The 18,586-nt window shown below is 34.3% G+C and overlaps 1 protein-coding gene across 12 annotated transcripts in view; it reads right to left on the bottom strand.

Annotated features, from left to right (window-relative positions):
* The window catches only part of TBC1D32 (TBC1 domain family member 32), a 207,197-nt gene that overhangs the window by 116,842 nt on the left and 71,769 nt on the right, over window positions 1-18,586 (bottom strand). For 7 of the 12 annotated variants that reach the window (XR_015132336.1, XM_086316349.1, XM_086316351.1 and 4 more), the window contains 5 exons: window positions 17,558-17,590; window positions 12,964-13,102; window positions 10,231-10,318; window positions 7,971-8,089; window positions 2,651-2,767 (listed from right to left, as the gene is read on the bottom strand). Coding sequence is in view for 9 of the 12 variants with exons in the window: in XM_086316349.1 (XP_086172475.1) it covers window positions 2,651-2,767; window positions 7,971-8,089; window positions 10,231-10,318; window positions 12,964-13,102; window positions 17,558-17,590 (496 nt within the window). In the remaining 3 variants the exon portion in view is untranslated. The remainder of the gene's footprint in view (window positions 1-2,650; window positions 2,768-7,970; window positions 8,090-10,230; window positions 10,319-12,963; window positions 13,103-17,557; window positions 17,591-18,586) is intronic. The other 5 variants (XR_015132337.1, XR_015132338.1, XM_086316350.1 and 2 more) reach the window with 1 other exon arrangement.

Raw genomic sequence — 18,586 nt, 5'->3', positions numbered from 1 at the left:
TGGTAAATTAAGTTAAATACAGGGGAAGGTTATTTAACTTATGTGCAGAGTACATCATGAAAAATGCTGGGCTGGAAGAAGCACAAGCTGGAACCAAGATTGCCGGGAGAAATATCAATAACCTCAGATATACAGATGACACCACCCTTATGGCAGAAAGTGAAGAGGAACTCAAAAGCCTCTTGATGAAAGTGAAAGAGGAGAGTGAAAAAGTTGGCTTAAAGCTCAACATTCAGAAAACTAAGATCATGGCATCCGGTCCCACCACTTCATGGGAAATAGATGGAGAAACAGTGGAAACAGTATCAGACTTTATTTTTTTGGGCTCCAAAATCACTGCAGATGGTGACTGCAGCCATGAAACTAAAAGACACTTACTCCTTGGAAGGAAAGTTATGACCAACCTAGACAGCATATTCAAAAGCAGAGACATTACTTTGCCAACAAAGGTCCATCTAGTCAAGGCTATGGTTTTTCCAGTGGTCGTGTATGGAGTGAGAGTTGGACTGTGAAGAAAGCTGAGCGCCAAAGAATTGGTGCTTTTGAACTGTGGTGTTGGAGAAGACTCTTGAGAGTCCCTTGGACTGCAAGGAGATCCAACCAGTCCATTCTGAAGGAGATCAGCCCTGGGTATTCTTTGGAAGGACTGATGCTAAAGCTGAAACTCCAGTACTTTGGCCACCTCATGCGAAGAGTTGACTCATTGGAAAAGACCCTGATGCTGGGAGGGATTGGGGGCAAGAGGAGAAGGGGACGACAGAGGATGAGATGGCTGGATGGCATCACCGACTCGATGGACTTGAGTTTGAGTGAACTCCAGGAGTTGGTGATGGACAGGGAGGCCTGGCATGCTGCAATTCATGGGATCGCAAAGAGTCGGACACAACTGAGCGCCTGAACTGAACTGAACTGAGGGGAAGGTTCCATTAGATTAGGGAATTACGTATTTATCAGTGACTTTTGGCAGAACAAGACTCCAGATTACAGTGACTTCTAGAGCTGATACAAGAGAAAGAAGTTGAGAATTGAAATATAGGCAATTTTTTTAAGATACTTTCTGACAAAGAAAACTATAGGGTGATAGCTAAAAGACAACATAGATCAAGGGAATTTTTTTTTTTAATAAGTGTTTATACTTGTTTAAATGATGATTGGAAGCAGTGATTCATTTACAGGGTTAAAATGTAGTGTCATTAAGAAGATGGACTATCAAAACTATATGCAGTTAATCATTTTAAGATTATATTAAGGACAAATCCTTTACCTAAGTGGACAGGTATTTTTGACTAGGCACTGTAGCATATCCACAAAAACTTGAGAACAAACACTCAAGCCATTGCTCTAGATTAAATAACAGCACATTTGTATTAATATAATACTTGTGTTCCATAACAGATTTCAATAAAGGCAATAATATTAGAAATACTTTCAAAAACCATTCACTGGATCCAGTTATTACTAGATGTAAATATGACCAAGATATTCTACTCGCTTTCAGGTCCTCACAGTGTAGCAGGGAAGACAGGTATATAAATGGTTAATTATAAAACTACTTAAGAAGTGCCAAGATACAAGTAAGTATAAGCTAAAATTGGGACACCTCAAGAATATAAAAGTTCAAAGAGAAAAATATTTTATTTGTATTTCATTCATATAAATTATCAAAAAATTTCCAAAGTAGAGCAAATTCTTGAAAATAAAATGTTTAGGGTAAACAAGAATTAGAAGAATTCAAAAGGTCAAAATGATATAAGAAAAACAACACACTGGACAAAGTGACCAAAAGATAAATCCAATGATTGGGATTTCAGAATTAAATGATTCCTTAGTAATGCATATATACACATATTTAATTTGTATTTAAATACAAATGGGGGTTTAATTCATAAATTTAACAAAAGATGAGTAACTAAATACACTTGAATGATTAAAATAAGTTACCCATTTTGAAATATGAATATAAAATAAGTTTCAAATTAAATAAATATGCATATACTGCCCTCATAGGGCAGTAATACACAGATCATTTAAAACATAAGCAGAAAACATATTGGACTCTTTAGATACAATTTATCCCTAATTATCTTAGTCAATGAAGGAGAAATAATCATGTGACTAATAACATGAGTCATCTAAAAATAATTAATACACTAACTTTTATATATGCTGGATCTCTTCCTTATTTGGGAAACCTTTTAGTTCAATCGCTCAGTCATGTCCAACTCTTTGAGACCCCATGGACTGCAGCACGCCAGGCTTCCCTGCCCATCACCAACTCCCGGAGCTTACTCAAACTAACGTTAACGTTGTTATTGCAATAGGTGCTGCCATTTTTAGACATCCAGGATCAAAGATTCCATTTACAGATAATTTGGAAGCGAATATTCTACACTGGAGAAGGAAATGGCAACTCGCTCCAGTACTCTTGCCTGGAAAATTCCATGGACTGAGGAGCCTGGTAGGCTACAGTCTATGGGGTTGCAAAGAGCTGGACACAACTGAGAGACTTCACTTTCACTTATAGGTAAATAAATCAAATAGGTTTTCAAATGTGATTTATTGTACCATTTTTTTCTGTTACATTGCATTTTTACTACACACCTTAAAAAGTAGCACTATAAAAGTGAAAGATTAAAAGAAAATAACTTACAATAACACTTGTTGGGACTTCACGAAGAGAATATTCTGCTTTATTAGGAAGGCTTTGATTGCCAACCAGCTCAAAAACAGCAGGATAAGATAACAGGTTCACCAGTGCTAGAAAAGACTAGGTGGGAAGAAAAAAAACTGTTCAAATGGTTCATTTTTTTTCTCAATCACATCCACTGAAGAGTCATTAATGCAAATGGGAGTTTTTAAAATAAGTCTAATCAACCCATAAAACTGAAATATATGCTTCTATGATAAGTACAAAATAGTTAACATCAACAATAATCTATGTACTGACAATGAATAAAAACTATAAGAAAATGTACCTGAGAGTTGGAAAATGTTTTAAAATATCATGTATCTCTGACAGTTTGGTTCTGAAAATAATGAAATGATACATTTTTCTCATTCTTTGCATTGTTATATCTGATGTGTAAGAAAATATAATACTTCAGGGCTCTGGAGCAAGATAAAGAATTCTATATATTACAGCACTCAGGTCACAAGGCTATCTTCAGCCTTTACCTGATGATACATTCACTGGAAATTCAAGTAATCTATTAATAATTACAGTTAATTAGAAAAAGCTGTGGCTTTTCCTATCAAAATCAGCTCATTTTCTCATGCAATTTTACCAAGTTAATCTCTCCATGAAAACTTTAAGCTCCTGTTCTTCTCTCATTGACAAGAATCCGAATATTTTTTTCAGGCACAGTTCATTCCTTGGATGCCCTGTGCAAAAGTATGCGGTGGTTGTCCAGTACTAAACATCAGATCTAAAGTCCTTAGCATGACTTTCAAGGCACTTTATTGACACTTTTCTTCTCTTCAGTTGCAAAAGCCTCAGTTGCCATTAAGTTTCCTCAGCCTGAAGTCATCACTGCAGTCAATCAATCTGCCTGCAGTCTCCTTCAAGTGACTGCCACATATACAAACTTTTCTTTTCCTACTAAGGAACTCCCTTTAGTCCTCCCATTGACCTATTATGTTACTTTATAAGCTTTCAAAAGTTTGCCACATTTTTATAGAAGGCTTTCTTATTAAGTCCATTCACATCTAGAAGCCCTATATTCTGTTAATACTTATATATTTAGTTTTTATTGTATTAATTGCACTTATTTGTAACTATTAAGTTTTCCTCTTGGCAGTTCACTAGTTCACTAGTCTCAGAAATTTGGAAGATCATACACATAAAGAATTTTCACTAAAATAAAAAATGATTATACTACCAAATGCAATCTACAGATTCAATGAGATCCCTATCAAATTACCAATGGCATTTTTCACAAAAATAGGACAAAAAATTTCAAAGTTCATATGGAAACACAAAAGACCCCAAGCCAAGGTAATCCTGAAAAGTAGAATGGAGCTGGAGGAATCAACCTTCCTGACTTCAGACTATACTACAAAGCTACAGTCATCAAGACAGTATGGTCTGGCACAAAAACAGAAATACAGACCAATGCAACAAGACAGAACCCCCAGAGATAAATCCACACACCTAAGGTTACCTTATTTTTGACAAAGGAGGCAAGAATATACAATGGGGCAAAGATAGCCTCTTCAATAAGTGTTGCTGGGAAAACTGGACAGCTATGTATAAAAGAACGAAATTAGAACACTTCCTAACACCATACACAAATATAAATTCAAAATGGATTAAAGACCTAAATGTAAGATCACAAACTATAAAACTATTAGAGGAAAACATAGGCAGAACACTCTGAGACATAAATCACACCAAGATCCTCTATGATCTACTTCCTAGAGTAATAGAAATAAAAACAAAAATAAACAGTGGGACCTAGCTAAACTTAAAAGCTTTTGCACAGCAAAGGAAACTATAAGCAAGGTGAAAAGACAACCCTCGGAATGGGGGAAAATAATAGCAAATGACACAATAGACAAAGGATTAATTTCCAAAATATAGAAACCACTCATACAAGTCAATATCAGAAAAACACCCAATCAAAAAGCGGGAAAAAGACCTAAATAGACATTTCTCCAAAGAAAATACACAGATGGATAACAAACACATGAAAAGATGCTCAACATCGCTCATTATTAGAGCAATGCAAATCAAACTAAGAGGAGATATCATCTGATACTGGTCAGAATGGCCATCGTCAAAAAGTTTACAAACAATAAATGCTGTAGAGGGTGTGGAGAAAAGGAAAGTCTTGCACTGTTGGTGGGAATGTAAATTGATACAGTCACTAAGGAACTCAGTATGGAGATTCCTTAAAAAAACTAAGAATAAAGCCACTACAGGACCCAGCAATCCCACTACTAAGCATATACCCTGAGGAAACCAAAATTGAAAAAGACACATGTATCCCAAGGTTCACTGTGGCACTATTTACAATAGCTAGTACATGGGAGCAACCTAGACGTCCACTGACAAATCAGTGAGTGAAGAAGCTGTGATACATATATACAATGGAATGTTACTCAGCCATAAAAAGGAATCCATCTGGGTCAGTTCAAATGAGGTGGATGAACCTAGAGCCTCTTAAACAGAGTGAAGTACGTCAGAAAGAGAAAACAAATATCATATACTAATATATATACAGAATATAGAAATATGGTACTGATGCAATTATTTGTAGGGCAGCAATGGAGTCCCAGACATAGAACACAGACTTATGGGTACGGGGGTGGGGGGCAGTGAGTAAGGAGAGGGTGGGATCTATGGAGAGAGTTAACATGGAAACTTACATTAATATATGTAAAATATACAGCCAATGGGAATTTGCTGTATGACTCAGGGAACTCAAACTAGGGCTCTGTAACAACCTAAAGGGGTGGGATGGGGAGTGAAGTGGGGAGAAGTTTCAAAGGGAAGGGGCATATGTATACCTATGGCTGATTCATTTTGATGTTTGGCAGAAACCAGCACAATTCTGTAAAATAATTATCCTTCAATTTAAAAATCAGTAAATTTTAAAAAAGGAAAGGAAAAAAAGAATTTTCACAAAAATCAGAACACTGAGATAATGGAAAGAATATTTTAATTCAATTTATCATTTAATAGATGAGAAAACTTGAGGACCAGAGAAGTGAAGTGTCTTGGTCAAAGACATATAATCAAAAAATTGATAGCAGAACGAATAGCATTTTCTTATTTACAGGCTAAGATTACTCACTACAAAATAAGTCATCTTCAGACACTATTTAACAGTATTACCCTAGCTCCATGGTCCTGGCTGTTCAATAAAATTTTCTGTGATAAATAAAATATTTCTGAACATAAAATATTTTAAATAAATAAAATATTTATTTATTTAAATATTTATTAAATATTTAAATAAAATTAACTATTTTATTTAAATATTTAAAATAAATATTTCTGAACATAAAATGGAAATTTTATGTTCTAAACTGTACAGTATGATAGTCACTAGCTACATGTGACTACAGATAAGCACTTAAGATATGATTAACGTAATTGAGACTGAATTTTTACTTTTAGTTTTAATTTAAATTTACATAACTATGTAGGGCTATTGTCTGCTGCTATGTCACGTCAGTTGTGTCCGACTCTGTGCAACCCCATAGACCGCAGCCCACCAGGATCCACCATCCCTGGGATTCTCCAGGCAAGAACACTGGAGTGGGTTGCCATTTCCTTCTCCAATGCGTGAAAAGTGAAAGTGAAGTCGCTCAGTCGTGTCCGACTCTTAGCGACCCCATGGACTGCAGCCTACCAGGCTCCTCTGTCCATGGGATTTTCCAGGCAAGAGTACTGGAGTGGGTCACCAGTGCCTTCTCCAAGGGCTATTGTCTAGCATACAGCAAAAGCAAAGCTATAGAGAGAAGGAAGGAGAAACTGGACTAAAACTTTTAAATGAACCTCTTTGTATATGGAAGCCACATCATTGCTTCCTAAAATTTAAATAACAATAAAATTAAATCCCCCCCAAAAATAGAATCCACATAGACATGAAATCATATGGTATTTGTCTTTCTCCATCTGACTTTTCTCACTTAGTATAATACTTTCTGGGTCCATTCATGTCACAAATGGCAAGATTTCATTTTATTCTATAGCTGAGTAATATTTCATTCTATACCTACACCACATTTTCTTTATCCATTCATACATCGGTGAATGTTGAGTTTCATAAATGAATGTTGAATTTTGTCAAAAGCTCTTTCTGTACCTACTGAGATGATATGAGTTTTATCCTTCAATTATTAATGTAGTCTATCACACCAACTAATTTGCAGATACTGAACCATCATTTTAACCTTGGGATAAATCCACATGATCATGGTGTATGACCCTTTTAATATATGGTTGAATTTGATTTGCCAGCATTTTATTGAGGATTTTTGCAACTACCTTCAGTGATACTGGCCTATATATTTTTTTCATAGTCTTGTTTCTGAATCAGGGTGATGTAGGCCTCACAGACTGAATTCTGAAATATTCCTTCATCTCAAACATGGAATAGTTTGAGAAGGAGAAGGATTAATTGTTTAAATGTCTGATATAATTCACCTGTGAAGCCATCTGATCCTGGCCTTTTGTCTGTTGGGAGTCTTTTAAAAATTACTGATTCAATTTCATTACTGGTCATCTGACTGTTTATATTTTGTATTCCTGATTCAATCTTGAAAGATGGGTAAAATCCAAGAAATATACAATTTCTTCTAGGTTATCCATTTAATTGGCATATAACTGTCCATAGTAATATCATGATTTCTGTGATACTGGTTGTAAGTTCTTTTTCATTTCCAACCTATTTGGGTCCTCTCTTTTTTTGAGAAGTCTAGCTAAAGGTTTATTAATTTTGCTTATCTTTTCAAAAAATCAGCTGATAGTTTTACTGATCTTTTCTACTGGTTTTTTAGTCTGTATTTCTGTTTCAATTTTTATTATTTCTTTTCTTCTGTTACATCTGGGTTTGCTTGTTGTTTTTCTACTTTCACTTTTACTCTCTATTTCTGTTTTGATTTTTATTATTTCTTTCCTTCTATTAAATTTGCATTTGTTTGTTCTTTTTCTAGTTCCTTTAAGTCCATGTTTATTATTTTGTCTGATGTCTATATATTTATTAACTGAGAAAAATTACAGTATAAAATATAGTAGGAATTCATAAAAAAAGAATGTCCTTGCAAGACAATTCCCAAGGAACACTGGTATTTCTGTCTTTTATAAGTTTATTTTAGAAACACAAAGTTAGAAATGAAAGAAAGGAGGGTTAGGACAAACTTAGGAAAGGCTGCTGGTTGTAACTGAATATAGATTAAAGTCTGGATGAAGCAATTTGAGAGATACTTAAAATCTATACATTATTAGATAAATCATTTCTTACCTTTTGACAGCTTTGGTCAATAGGGTCCACTGGAGTAGATCTGGGATGGGTTACTCTAACATCATCTCTTCCACATTCCAGATTGGCCCATAATTCAGTTATAAGTGCATTAATAAACCCTAAGAAGAATTTTACATCATATTTATAGTATATTACTTCTTTGAATTGTGGTGGAAAGACATACTTATCCTTCTGACGAGACCGTTCCACAATGACAAAAGACATACTTGAATCCTGTATAAGAAATAATCTCTAACCTTGGTAGAAATTAGTGCTGATATTGTTAATATATGCTTATGATAAAACTATGTAATGACTAAATTATGTAATGACTAAACTCTCAAAACTATTCCCCCAGGGGACTGAATTTTGAGTCCCAGTTTTTAATCCTTTAGTCAATAATCTCTGTCATCATGTTTTCCTGAAAAAAAGCAAAAAAGTTTACACGTTACTCTGCAAATGAGTTAACACTGAAATGCAGCCTGGAAGGAGGTATCAGGAGACACCATAAGCAACCAAAGAGTGTACTTGTCTTCTCTTTCTCTAATGGAACTATCCTTTTGTATTTCCATATGCTTAGAACAGTTCTCTATTTCATACAACTTTTGGTTCTATACCATCTTCAAATTTTCCAGAGTCAGATACTATATATCTAAATGAAAGTGACTATTGAGTTTGATTATCAAATTCCTTTATGAGGAATCAAAGCATATGAAAAGTGTAAAACAAAACACCTAATCATAAAATCAGTAATTTAGGAGAAGGCAATGGCACCCCACTCCAGTACTTTTGCCTAGAAAATCCCATGGACGGAGGAGCCTGGTAGGCTGCAGTCCATGGGATTGCTAGAGTCGGACACGACTGAGCAACTTCACTTTCACTTTTCACTTTCATGCATTGGAGAAGGAAATGGCAACCCACTCCAGTGTTCTTGCCTAGAGAATCCCAGGGACAGGGAAACCTGGTGGGCTGCTATCTATGGGGTCGCACAGAGTTGGACACGACTGAAGCGACTTAGCAGCAGCAGCAGCAACAACACATTAGAGCAGAATGGGTTTCTAGTGTAACAAAATATATAGGCCCTGAAATCAAGACCATCAGGGTTCAAATTACTAATCTGCCAGCTTATTAAGTTATATATCTTTGAATCTTTTGAATTCTAACAGCATCAGTTCTCAATGTGAAAACTGAAAAAGTGCTACATTCAAAGGTTGCTGTAAAGTATAAATGAAACGATATACAGAGAGTTCTTAATGCAGTACCTAAGACATCATAGGGACTCAGGCAGTGTCAGTCTTCCTTCCTTTGTCCTATGAAAAATTGCATTTAATCCTTTCAAGGAAAGCTGGATACTATAAGGTTTAAAGCTTAATAACTCGACCAACAGGGAAATCTGGGATTGAATCTAGTCTTCAAATGTTTCCATTAACGTGCCCCTGAGTACTATAAATAAATTGGATTTTATTCTAAGTAAAGCAGTAAGTGGTTCGCTTAGGACAGCTTCTGCCAAGAAATATGTTTCATAATATAAGCAGTCCAAAGTTCAGCCAAAAAATACTTAAGATTTAGATATATCATAGAAAAATATTTTCATTTGAGGATAGACTCAATAGTGACCACTGAGGTTATGATTCTTCACTTCTAAGGTTTAAATATAATCACAGCATCTCTATCAGAGATTACATTTGGTCTCTGGTGCAGGGTTCAGTTAACTTTACAATACATTAAATCTTCAACGTTTGAACATCTTAAAAATCCAATCTGTAGTAGATAATACATGCTGACTATAAACTCCAGAAATAGTGGTGAAAATTAAGTGGGTGAGAATCTTTCAAGAAAGGAAGAGAAAAGGGAATAAGAAAATGATATGTATATGCAACAACTATTATGACTATAAATCTTGATTCATATATAAATCACTGAAACTGAGCATTAAGCCTATCAGATGGAACTATATCAAGAAAAGATGACACACTTTTGATTTATAAAGTGAAGGGTTCTTAAAGCCATTAGGTATATCTTAGTCTAGGTTCATTATGTACCACTGTTCTGAGGAAAGAAAAAATTGTATATATTTTACAGAAAAAAATTCCTAGTGGGATTTCATGGAAGAGAAAAGAAGGAAATACCATTAACACTCTTTTACCTACGGCCTAACTTGTGAAGAACTTCAGAGTGAAATAGTTGACACTTGTTCATGGCAGCTGAATTTTGTCTGGACTGGCTCATTTTATTTAAATTACACTTTTAAAGAACTTACCTGAATTTCGTAGGGCTATCGCACCTGCTGCTGTTGATGCCACTTGTGTAACCAAAACTCCATAACCAAACTTTTTATGCCTGCTGATCTAATGTAAACAAGAAAACATGAGAAGCAGGAAAACATAGCATGTTAATATTTTATTTACATTTTATATGCAGACTTACTGATTTCTTTATTAAAATGCTAGACAGTCTTTCAAGTAAAGATAACAAGAGCAGAAAAAAAAAAAACTATAACGATTAGTGAGTTAATACTAACAAATATTTTTGACAATCTTATTTCAGAACTAGGCTCTGGTACCAGCCCTAAAACTAAGAAGCTTCATGACCTTAAACAAGTCACTATGTCTCTAAGTCTCTTTATATATAAAATAAGGGACGTTGGACTAAATGAAAAGAGATTCCTTCTAACTCTTATTTGTGTTATCTTACTATTTTATTCTTTAATTGGTTCTTAAATAATAAATTATCATTGATTAATCTGTATTGACTGCCAGTTTTTACACTGGGCTTTCAAATAAACAGCTTTAAAAAGAACAATGGTATTGTCTTAAAAATCATCCTTTTAGAGGCAATATGATTTTTTTCCCCCAAAGGAGGAAGTTATACACACATGCACGTACACATAATCCTCATTTAATATACATTGTAGAAAACCGGAAATAATTGCTACTTCACAGAGAATATTATACATATATTCATGGTAAAGTTCAGAAGTATCTCTTAGCAAAAATCACAATAAGGAAATAACAAAGGCACTATAAAATGTTCCTCCTTCCTCAACCTTCATAGGTTAGCCTGATCTTAGCCAAAGTGTTTGACTTCTAAATAGAGCTAACCATTTAGAATTTGTATTTTTCAACATTTTATTGAAAGGATAAGCATATGTTTTCATCAAATATTTAAAATATAAACTATACATTCTGTTTTAAGGGCAAAAAAGGGGGAGGGACTAAAAGACTGTGGGAAAAACATTAGGCTTATTTCTTCAATTTTTTGCTGCTCACATCTCTATAAATTTGCCTTCCAAATCTCATTCTCCATGTTCCTTACTTTAGTATCCATTAATTTGGCAATTAGATAACATAGAAGTACAACAAAGTAAGTGTTTATCTTTTCCCACATGGCTTTTTCCATGACAGGAAGAAAAACACCTTACTCATCAATCATCCCAAATGACCCTATGATTCAGAAACTGGTAGCCATAGGGGTCTCCCAATCAAGACTAAATACTAAAAAAGAAGAGGCAAAGAAAACCTTCAGAGAAGTTACAGGGGCTTCATTAAACAAGACTTAGATTTCATGGACACTGTTAAAATCTAAGACTAGAATCTCAGTTCTAGAATTACTGCCATCAATAACTACATGTGTGAACACAGGCAGGTCATTTATACCAGCTTGAATCTCAACATTATCTTCAGCAAAATTAAAGAAACTCTAGCTGCTTTCTTACAAGATAACTCAGAGTCTAAATTTTCAAAAAACATCTTGAATGGTATAAATTGATATTAAAGTATTGTACTAAATTATATGGTCGTAATTTACTGAGGTCCAGGGAACGTCTTCTATTACAACTAACAGCACAATACAAAGGAAGGTCAGATTGCTTTAAATTTTATGAATATAAAAAAAATGACATCTAATCCTAGGTATATTATTACAATAGTAAAAAGTTGTGTCTGAATGGTCTCAAGCATCTGAATGAGAAAGAAAAATGTCTTTGAATTGCTTGAATATTTTCAGAAATGGAATAAAAATGAAAACCCAAATGGTTAACTAGTATACAAGGAGAAATTAAAACTCACCAACAGATCAAAACACAATTTATATAAACATTAAAAGCCTGAAAACTTCTACATTTGCTATATTATGAATGTCTGTGTTCTGCCAAAATTCCTGTGTTGAACTCCTAAGCCCCAGAGGTGATGGTAGGAAGTGGGGCCTTTGGGAGGCTATTTGTGAAGGTAGAGAGTGATCATGAAAGGGATTAGTGCTCTTCTATAAAAATAAATACATAAAAGATCCCCAAGAGGCCCTAGCCCTTTCTGCTAGGCTACAATAAGAACATCAAGAAACAGCAACTTCCAGAGATAAAAGGAAACACTTTTAAAAGCATACCTATGCTGATTCACTTCCCTGTACAGTGGAAATCGACCCAACATTGTAAAGCAACTATACCCCAATTAAAAAAAAAAAAAACACAACAAAGCAAACAAAAACAACAGTAACAACAACAAAAAGTATACCTATGATCCTAAGAAGCTCTGAAGTCTAGGCATATTCACTGTACTAGCAAAAAAATGAACATACTTCAGTGATCTCTGTGAGAAAGGCCTAGATTTTAAATTTAAACAGTAGCAATAATAAAAGCCCTCTACAAATATATATATTTCTTTCAAAATGTGAACCCTAAACTCTCATTGACACATTTAGACCCAAAAATGGAATTCCATTGAGTTTTAATATATCCAGATGTCTGATATATTTATAAAACATCTGGATGAATGAGTTTTTCAATTTCATTCAGTTGTGTCATCCTGTAAAATAGTCACAGATACCAATATCAACTCTAATGTCTTCTTGAAAAAATATCAAGTTAAATATTACAATGCTATATGAGTTTTTAATTGAAGTTTAATAATCTCTTCACAAAAAGAAACCAGAATGATGTTCTTAATGGCTTTTACAGAAACAAAAGTTCCTTTTGCCTGTGGCAGATGGTAATTCGCACCTGTAATTTCTTTGCATACTGGTTGAACATGAATGTCACACATTCGTTGATGGCACCTGTTCTTTGAAGAAGCAGTAGTCCTTTGGGAGTGGCAGCAAAATTTAGTAAATCATCTAACAAATTCTCTTCCCAAGCCATACTGAAAGAGGTAAAAAGAAAGGTATAAATGTCTTTATTTTTCTCAAAACTGGAAAAAAAAAAAAAAAACACACCTCAGCTTAATTCTACCAGCAATTAAACTTATAGAGAACACAGTGGCTGCAAAGTATTTAACTGTTTAAAAATAAGATAAACAGCATGGCTTCCTAAACAGTGCGCTGTTATTCTTTTTTCTACTATCTAATAATTTTCCTCCACTAAATGAATCAAATATTAACTGCACATATCAGCATTTTCATTATACCAAAATTCTCTCAACCAGGTCTTAATCTCATTCCACGTCTCCTATTAAAATTCTGTTGTGCCTAAATTCCCCAAGCCCCAGCTCTCCATTATTTCTATACATCCTTTTCATTAAGGAGTATTTGTCTTTTGACTTTCTAAAGCATACCAGGTACTCTATTTTCACTGGTTATTAGTTTCACTTTTGGAGAATGACATTTTTTCCCTCAGAATACTTCTAAAAGGCCAGTAGCATTCTCCAGAGAAAAACAAAAAAGAAAAGGAAAACAACTCAAAACTTTGAGAAGTCATACAGTAAACAGGAGACTCAGAGCTAGAAATCTGGAAACACAGGAAGGGATATCAGCATTTCATCTGAAGTATCAAAGTAAGAGAAAATTTTCTACCCATCCTATTCCTACTTGCTTGTAAAAACAAAAAAGTTGGATTTTAAAATAGGTCAAAATCAAATGTCTATATGTACAATGAAACAGAGTGTGGAAATGTGTGCCCTTTTGTTGCCCAAGGAAGTTTCAGAAGTATGTTTTGAAACTGGTAAGAGATTTGAAATCTAGGACTTTTCTGATTAAATAAGAAACAGTCAGTACGTGTTGACTGATATCCATCAGTGGTGATCACAAAGCAATGATCAAAGATACAACCATGTTCAAACACAAAATGAATATCTCTTGGATAAAGAAGGACAAAGAAGTAGGACTAGTTTTGAGGTAAATACAGGCAATGGAAACTAAATTTGGCCCAAATAGGATATAAAAGACTCAGGGTTACATATGAGATGTATGACCAATGGAAGGCTCACTACTTAAGATTCATGATGGAGTAATACTACTAAAAATTGCATATGATTAGCTAAAGGCAATGGCACCCCACTCCAGTACTCTTGCCTGGAAAATCCCATGGACGGAGGAGCCTGGTAGGCTGCAGTCCACGGGGTCGCTAAGAGTCGGACACGACTGAGCGACTTCACTTTCATTTTTCACTTTCATGCATTGGAGAAGGAAATGGCAACCCACTCCAGTGTTCTTGCCTGGAGAATCCCAGGGACGGGGGAGCCTGATGGGCTGACGTCTATGGGGTCGCACAGAGTCGGAAACGACTGAAGCGATTTAGCAGTAGCTAAAATTAAAATATAAAATTTATATACTTAAAATATATAAACAAAATACTTAAATATAACTGACAAAAATTGGGACTTTTGACAAGCCATAACCCTAGGGAGACAGGAGGATACAGAAAAAGCCTCATTTCTAGAAATGTACAGATAATCAATTCACTGTCTAACTTTTAATGGTATATGCAATACCCTCCAGAGAAGGAAATGGCAACCCACTCCAGTGTTCTTGCCTGGAGAATCCCAGGGACGGGGAGCCTGATGGGCTGCCGTCTCTGGGTTCGCACAGAGTCAGACATGACTGAAGTGACTTAGCAGCAGTAGCACCAGCAGCAATACCCTCATCATCACTGACAGGAGTCTCAAGATGCCAATACAGTATTTAAAACATAGGGGAAAAGGAAAAAAACCAGAAAACTGCTTGACAGAGAAGAATGAATATAGAAAAGAAACTAGGAAAAATAGGGGAGGAAAGAAAGTAGAGAAGGAAAAAAACTCATTTTAAAATGAACTTGTAATTAAACGTCAAAAGACATCTAAAGCTAAGTGCCAGCAGAATCAACATTCATTAAATTAATCCATTCCAGCTGAAATAATTCAAAAATAATGACTACCTTTATGATTCTCAAAATTTTTTACTCTTCCATTAGAACTGAAACAGAAAAGCAGAAATGAAATAAAAATAAGTGAATATTAAAAAAAAATAACTATAAGAAATCTTGTGAATATTTTTTAAAAACCACTTAAAAAGCAAATGGAAAAAATATCAGCCACAAAGAATTATTGAACTGAAAGGTAGCTAGATAAGAAATAAATGTTTGAGGAAACAGATGAGACAGAACATGCTGCTGCTGCTGCTGCTAAGCTTCTTCAGTCGTGTCTGACTCTGTGCGACCCCACAGACGGCAGCCCACCAGGCTCCCCCGTCCCTGGGATTCTCCAGGCAAGAACACTGGAGTGGGTTGCCATTTCCTTCTCCAATGCATGAAACTGAAAAGTGAAAGTGAAGTCGCTCAGGCATGTCCGACTCTTAGCAATCCCATGGACTGCAGCCTACCAGGCTCCTCCATCCATGGGATTTTCCAGGCAAGAGTATTGGAGTGGGGTGCCATTGCCTTCTCTGACAGAACATACTAAAAGCTTTCAAATACATCTAATCAAGAGTCCAAGAGAACAGAAGAAATATTTGAAAAATACTAAGAATTTTCTAGATCAAAAAAAAGGTATCAGTCCAGTTTATTGATTAAAAAAAAAAAATTCAAAGTACTAAGCAGGAGTTAACTATATCCCAATAAATTGGGATATATATATAGTTAACTATATCTCAATAAACTATAAAATTTAAAAAAAAAATGTTTTAAAGTACCAAGCAGGATAAACTTAAATCACACAGAAGTAGCAAATATCCAAAGAAAGAAATTAAAAGCTATGAGAGAAAAGATATGACCTATAAAAGTGGTTATACTAACAGATTAATTAGTTACTACTTACTCCAGAAGACAGTGGAGTAAAACCTCAAATAGTACTAAGAAAGAATGGTCTATCAAAACTTTTATACCCAGACAAACTACCATTTAGAGGAGAGAAAATGTGAGACCTCAAAAGCTCTGAACAGGAGGTGGGGGTGGTTTGTGTGGCCTGGAAGGAGAATAACTATTTTCAGACACAGAAAGATTAGTTTGCTTTCCTCAAAGCCTTAAGAACAATTAAACAGTTTACTTCTATTACCTTAAGACCTATAATTAGAAACTTAAAAACATCTTTCAGTAAGGGAAAAAAAGGAGCCTATCAGAAAGAATGGCCTACAAGCTTCAACAAATGGTGTAAAATAATAAATACAAATTTAATTTCTGTGTGAAGACATAAACCAGGTGATTAAAAATATTAAACCAAAATTCTAGATAACTATAAGACAGAACTATAGCATATTTAGAGGAGCAGTAACTGGTCAAAGTATGTTAAACTCCATACTGCTTTTCAAAACATGATATAAATACCCAATTACTTTATACTTTCTTAGAAAAATATATGGTTAAATATATATTGAGAATTTAGGAACAACCACTTAAAGAAACGTAACAGTGATTTATAAAGTCAAAAGCAAGGGGAAAATAGGATAAAATGTACTGATCTAAGATAAGGAGTAAAGGAGAAAAGTAAAACAGAATAGAAATAGAAAACACAAAAAGAAAAATAAGACCCAAACATCAGCATTGCAAAAATGTAAAAAACTTAAAACTCATCTAATAAAAAACAGAAATTGTCAGATTGGATAAAAAATTCAAAATTTACTATTCTGAGTGACAGAAAATAAGAGATGAAAAAAAAAATACTTTAATAGTCTGACCCAATCTCCATCTAAGCTCCTTTTCATCCATTCCCATACAGCAAGAAATGGCCATAGGGCACATCCAGCAAGATGTTCACAAAAATGTTAATAAGAAGAGATTTCTTTCCTAGATAAAAGATAAAGAATGAAAAGAAGCCATTTGTCTCTACAATCTTTTTCCTCTTTGAAGGCTGTGAGCTCTAGAGGTTAGCCATTGTGCAACCTTGAGTGCAAAAAGAAAACATTAGTGATGTTTTCTCCTAAGAAAAGAAGACTGGATCTCAAACTGCATCACTAAGTCAATGCCTGATAATATTTCATGAGACTTTTTGCTTTATGAAAAAAAGAAAGCCTTACTGAGCTATCTGCAAACAGATATATCCTTAACTAATGTACTCTGCAAATACTAACGAAAGCAAAGTATATATACAATAGTAGTATCATATAATATAAAACTTAATGGAAAGAAGAAATGAGATACTACAGTAAAAGTTCCCAAGAAACAGTGAATTTTTATGTTCCTAACAGCATAAAATGCAAGTATGTAAAACAAAACCCCAGAAGTACAGAGAAAAATGGACATGTCAACTTTCAAAGTGAATGATTATACATAAGCAGACAAAATATTGGTGGTGATATTAAGAAATTTGGACTATCTCTATCTACTTCCAATGAAGAACATAAAATAGTATTTTCAAGTAAAGACAGATTTTTTAACTGATCCTGGACTACAACACAAAATCTCAACCCACCTGGAAGTATATATATCATACAATCCATGTTTTCTGAAAAGAACAGAAATGAATTACAAGTCAACAGTATAATACAGTAGGTAAAGAAAAAACTATATTTTGAAAGCTAAATATATTCCAAATATTTCATGGATTTAAAGGGAAAAAATCAAGATAATATTTTTAAGAGCTTAATAATGAAAGTATTACATATTAAAATGCATTAAAGTTAGAATGTCTGATGTAGATTTCTTCTACTGATATCCATTCTCAATTGTCTTTTCACTTGCTCTCCTATCCTACTAAAGTGAGAGGAGTGAAGATAGAGAAGGAAAGAGAACATCAGCAAAATCAAAGCCTGGTCTTTGCATAAACCTGTTCTAATGCAAATAAAAGGCCAGGGCTGCAAAAAATACTAAGAATAAAAAAATGAGAAATAATTACAGCCAAAGAATTTTTTAATATCACAAAAATACTTTGAATAAATTAACACCAATATGTAAATATTCAGATTAAAAAATATAGTTAAAAATTACTCATGCAGAAATAAAAAATATAGAATGAACCATTTAGCCATTAAAGAAATTGTGTTTTTAAAAAGTCTACTCTGACTCTCCAAAATGTAAAACACAGGCAAAAACTTGCAGGTTGTATCACACAATCCTAAGAAAGAGTTAATATGTTTTAATTTACTGTTTCTAATAACTTAGCATTTAGCTCTTCCTTCAAATTATGATGAAAAGACTCAATATTTCAAAACAGAAGGAAAATCTAAGCTATAGAATTTGCCTGTCTTTAGAGAACCCTTCCCGGAGGACAACAGGTAACAATCTCATTGCCTTGCTTACTCCATTGCTTTAGCCTATGCGAACTCCAGTTTTTGAATGGTCAGATATTAATAGAGGGTTAGACACTCTCATGGCACTTAAGTTTTAGGTGTTTATTCATAGGCTGTTTTTGCAGTCCAAAGATAACTGTTACTTCCCTGTAGAGATTTACCAAAGGCCCCGTGTTAACTAGTCGGGGCAGGGTGAGCATCTTTGGTTTTTC

The sequence above is a fragment of the Bos grunniens genome, chromosome 9 (assembly GCF_055505025.1).
Source record: "Bos grunniens cultivar Pamir isolate PY7600 chromosome 9, Bosgru_T2T1.0, whole genome shotgun sequence".
In the NCBI taxonomy this organism is placed as follows: Eukaryota; Metazoa; Chordata; class Mammalia; order Artiodactyla; family Bovidae; genus Bos; species Bos grunniens.
Note: the sequence above shows the minus strand (reverse complement) of the source record. Positions and strands in the feature narration are given on the sequence as shown.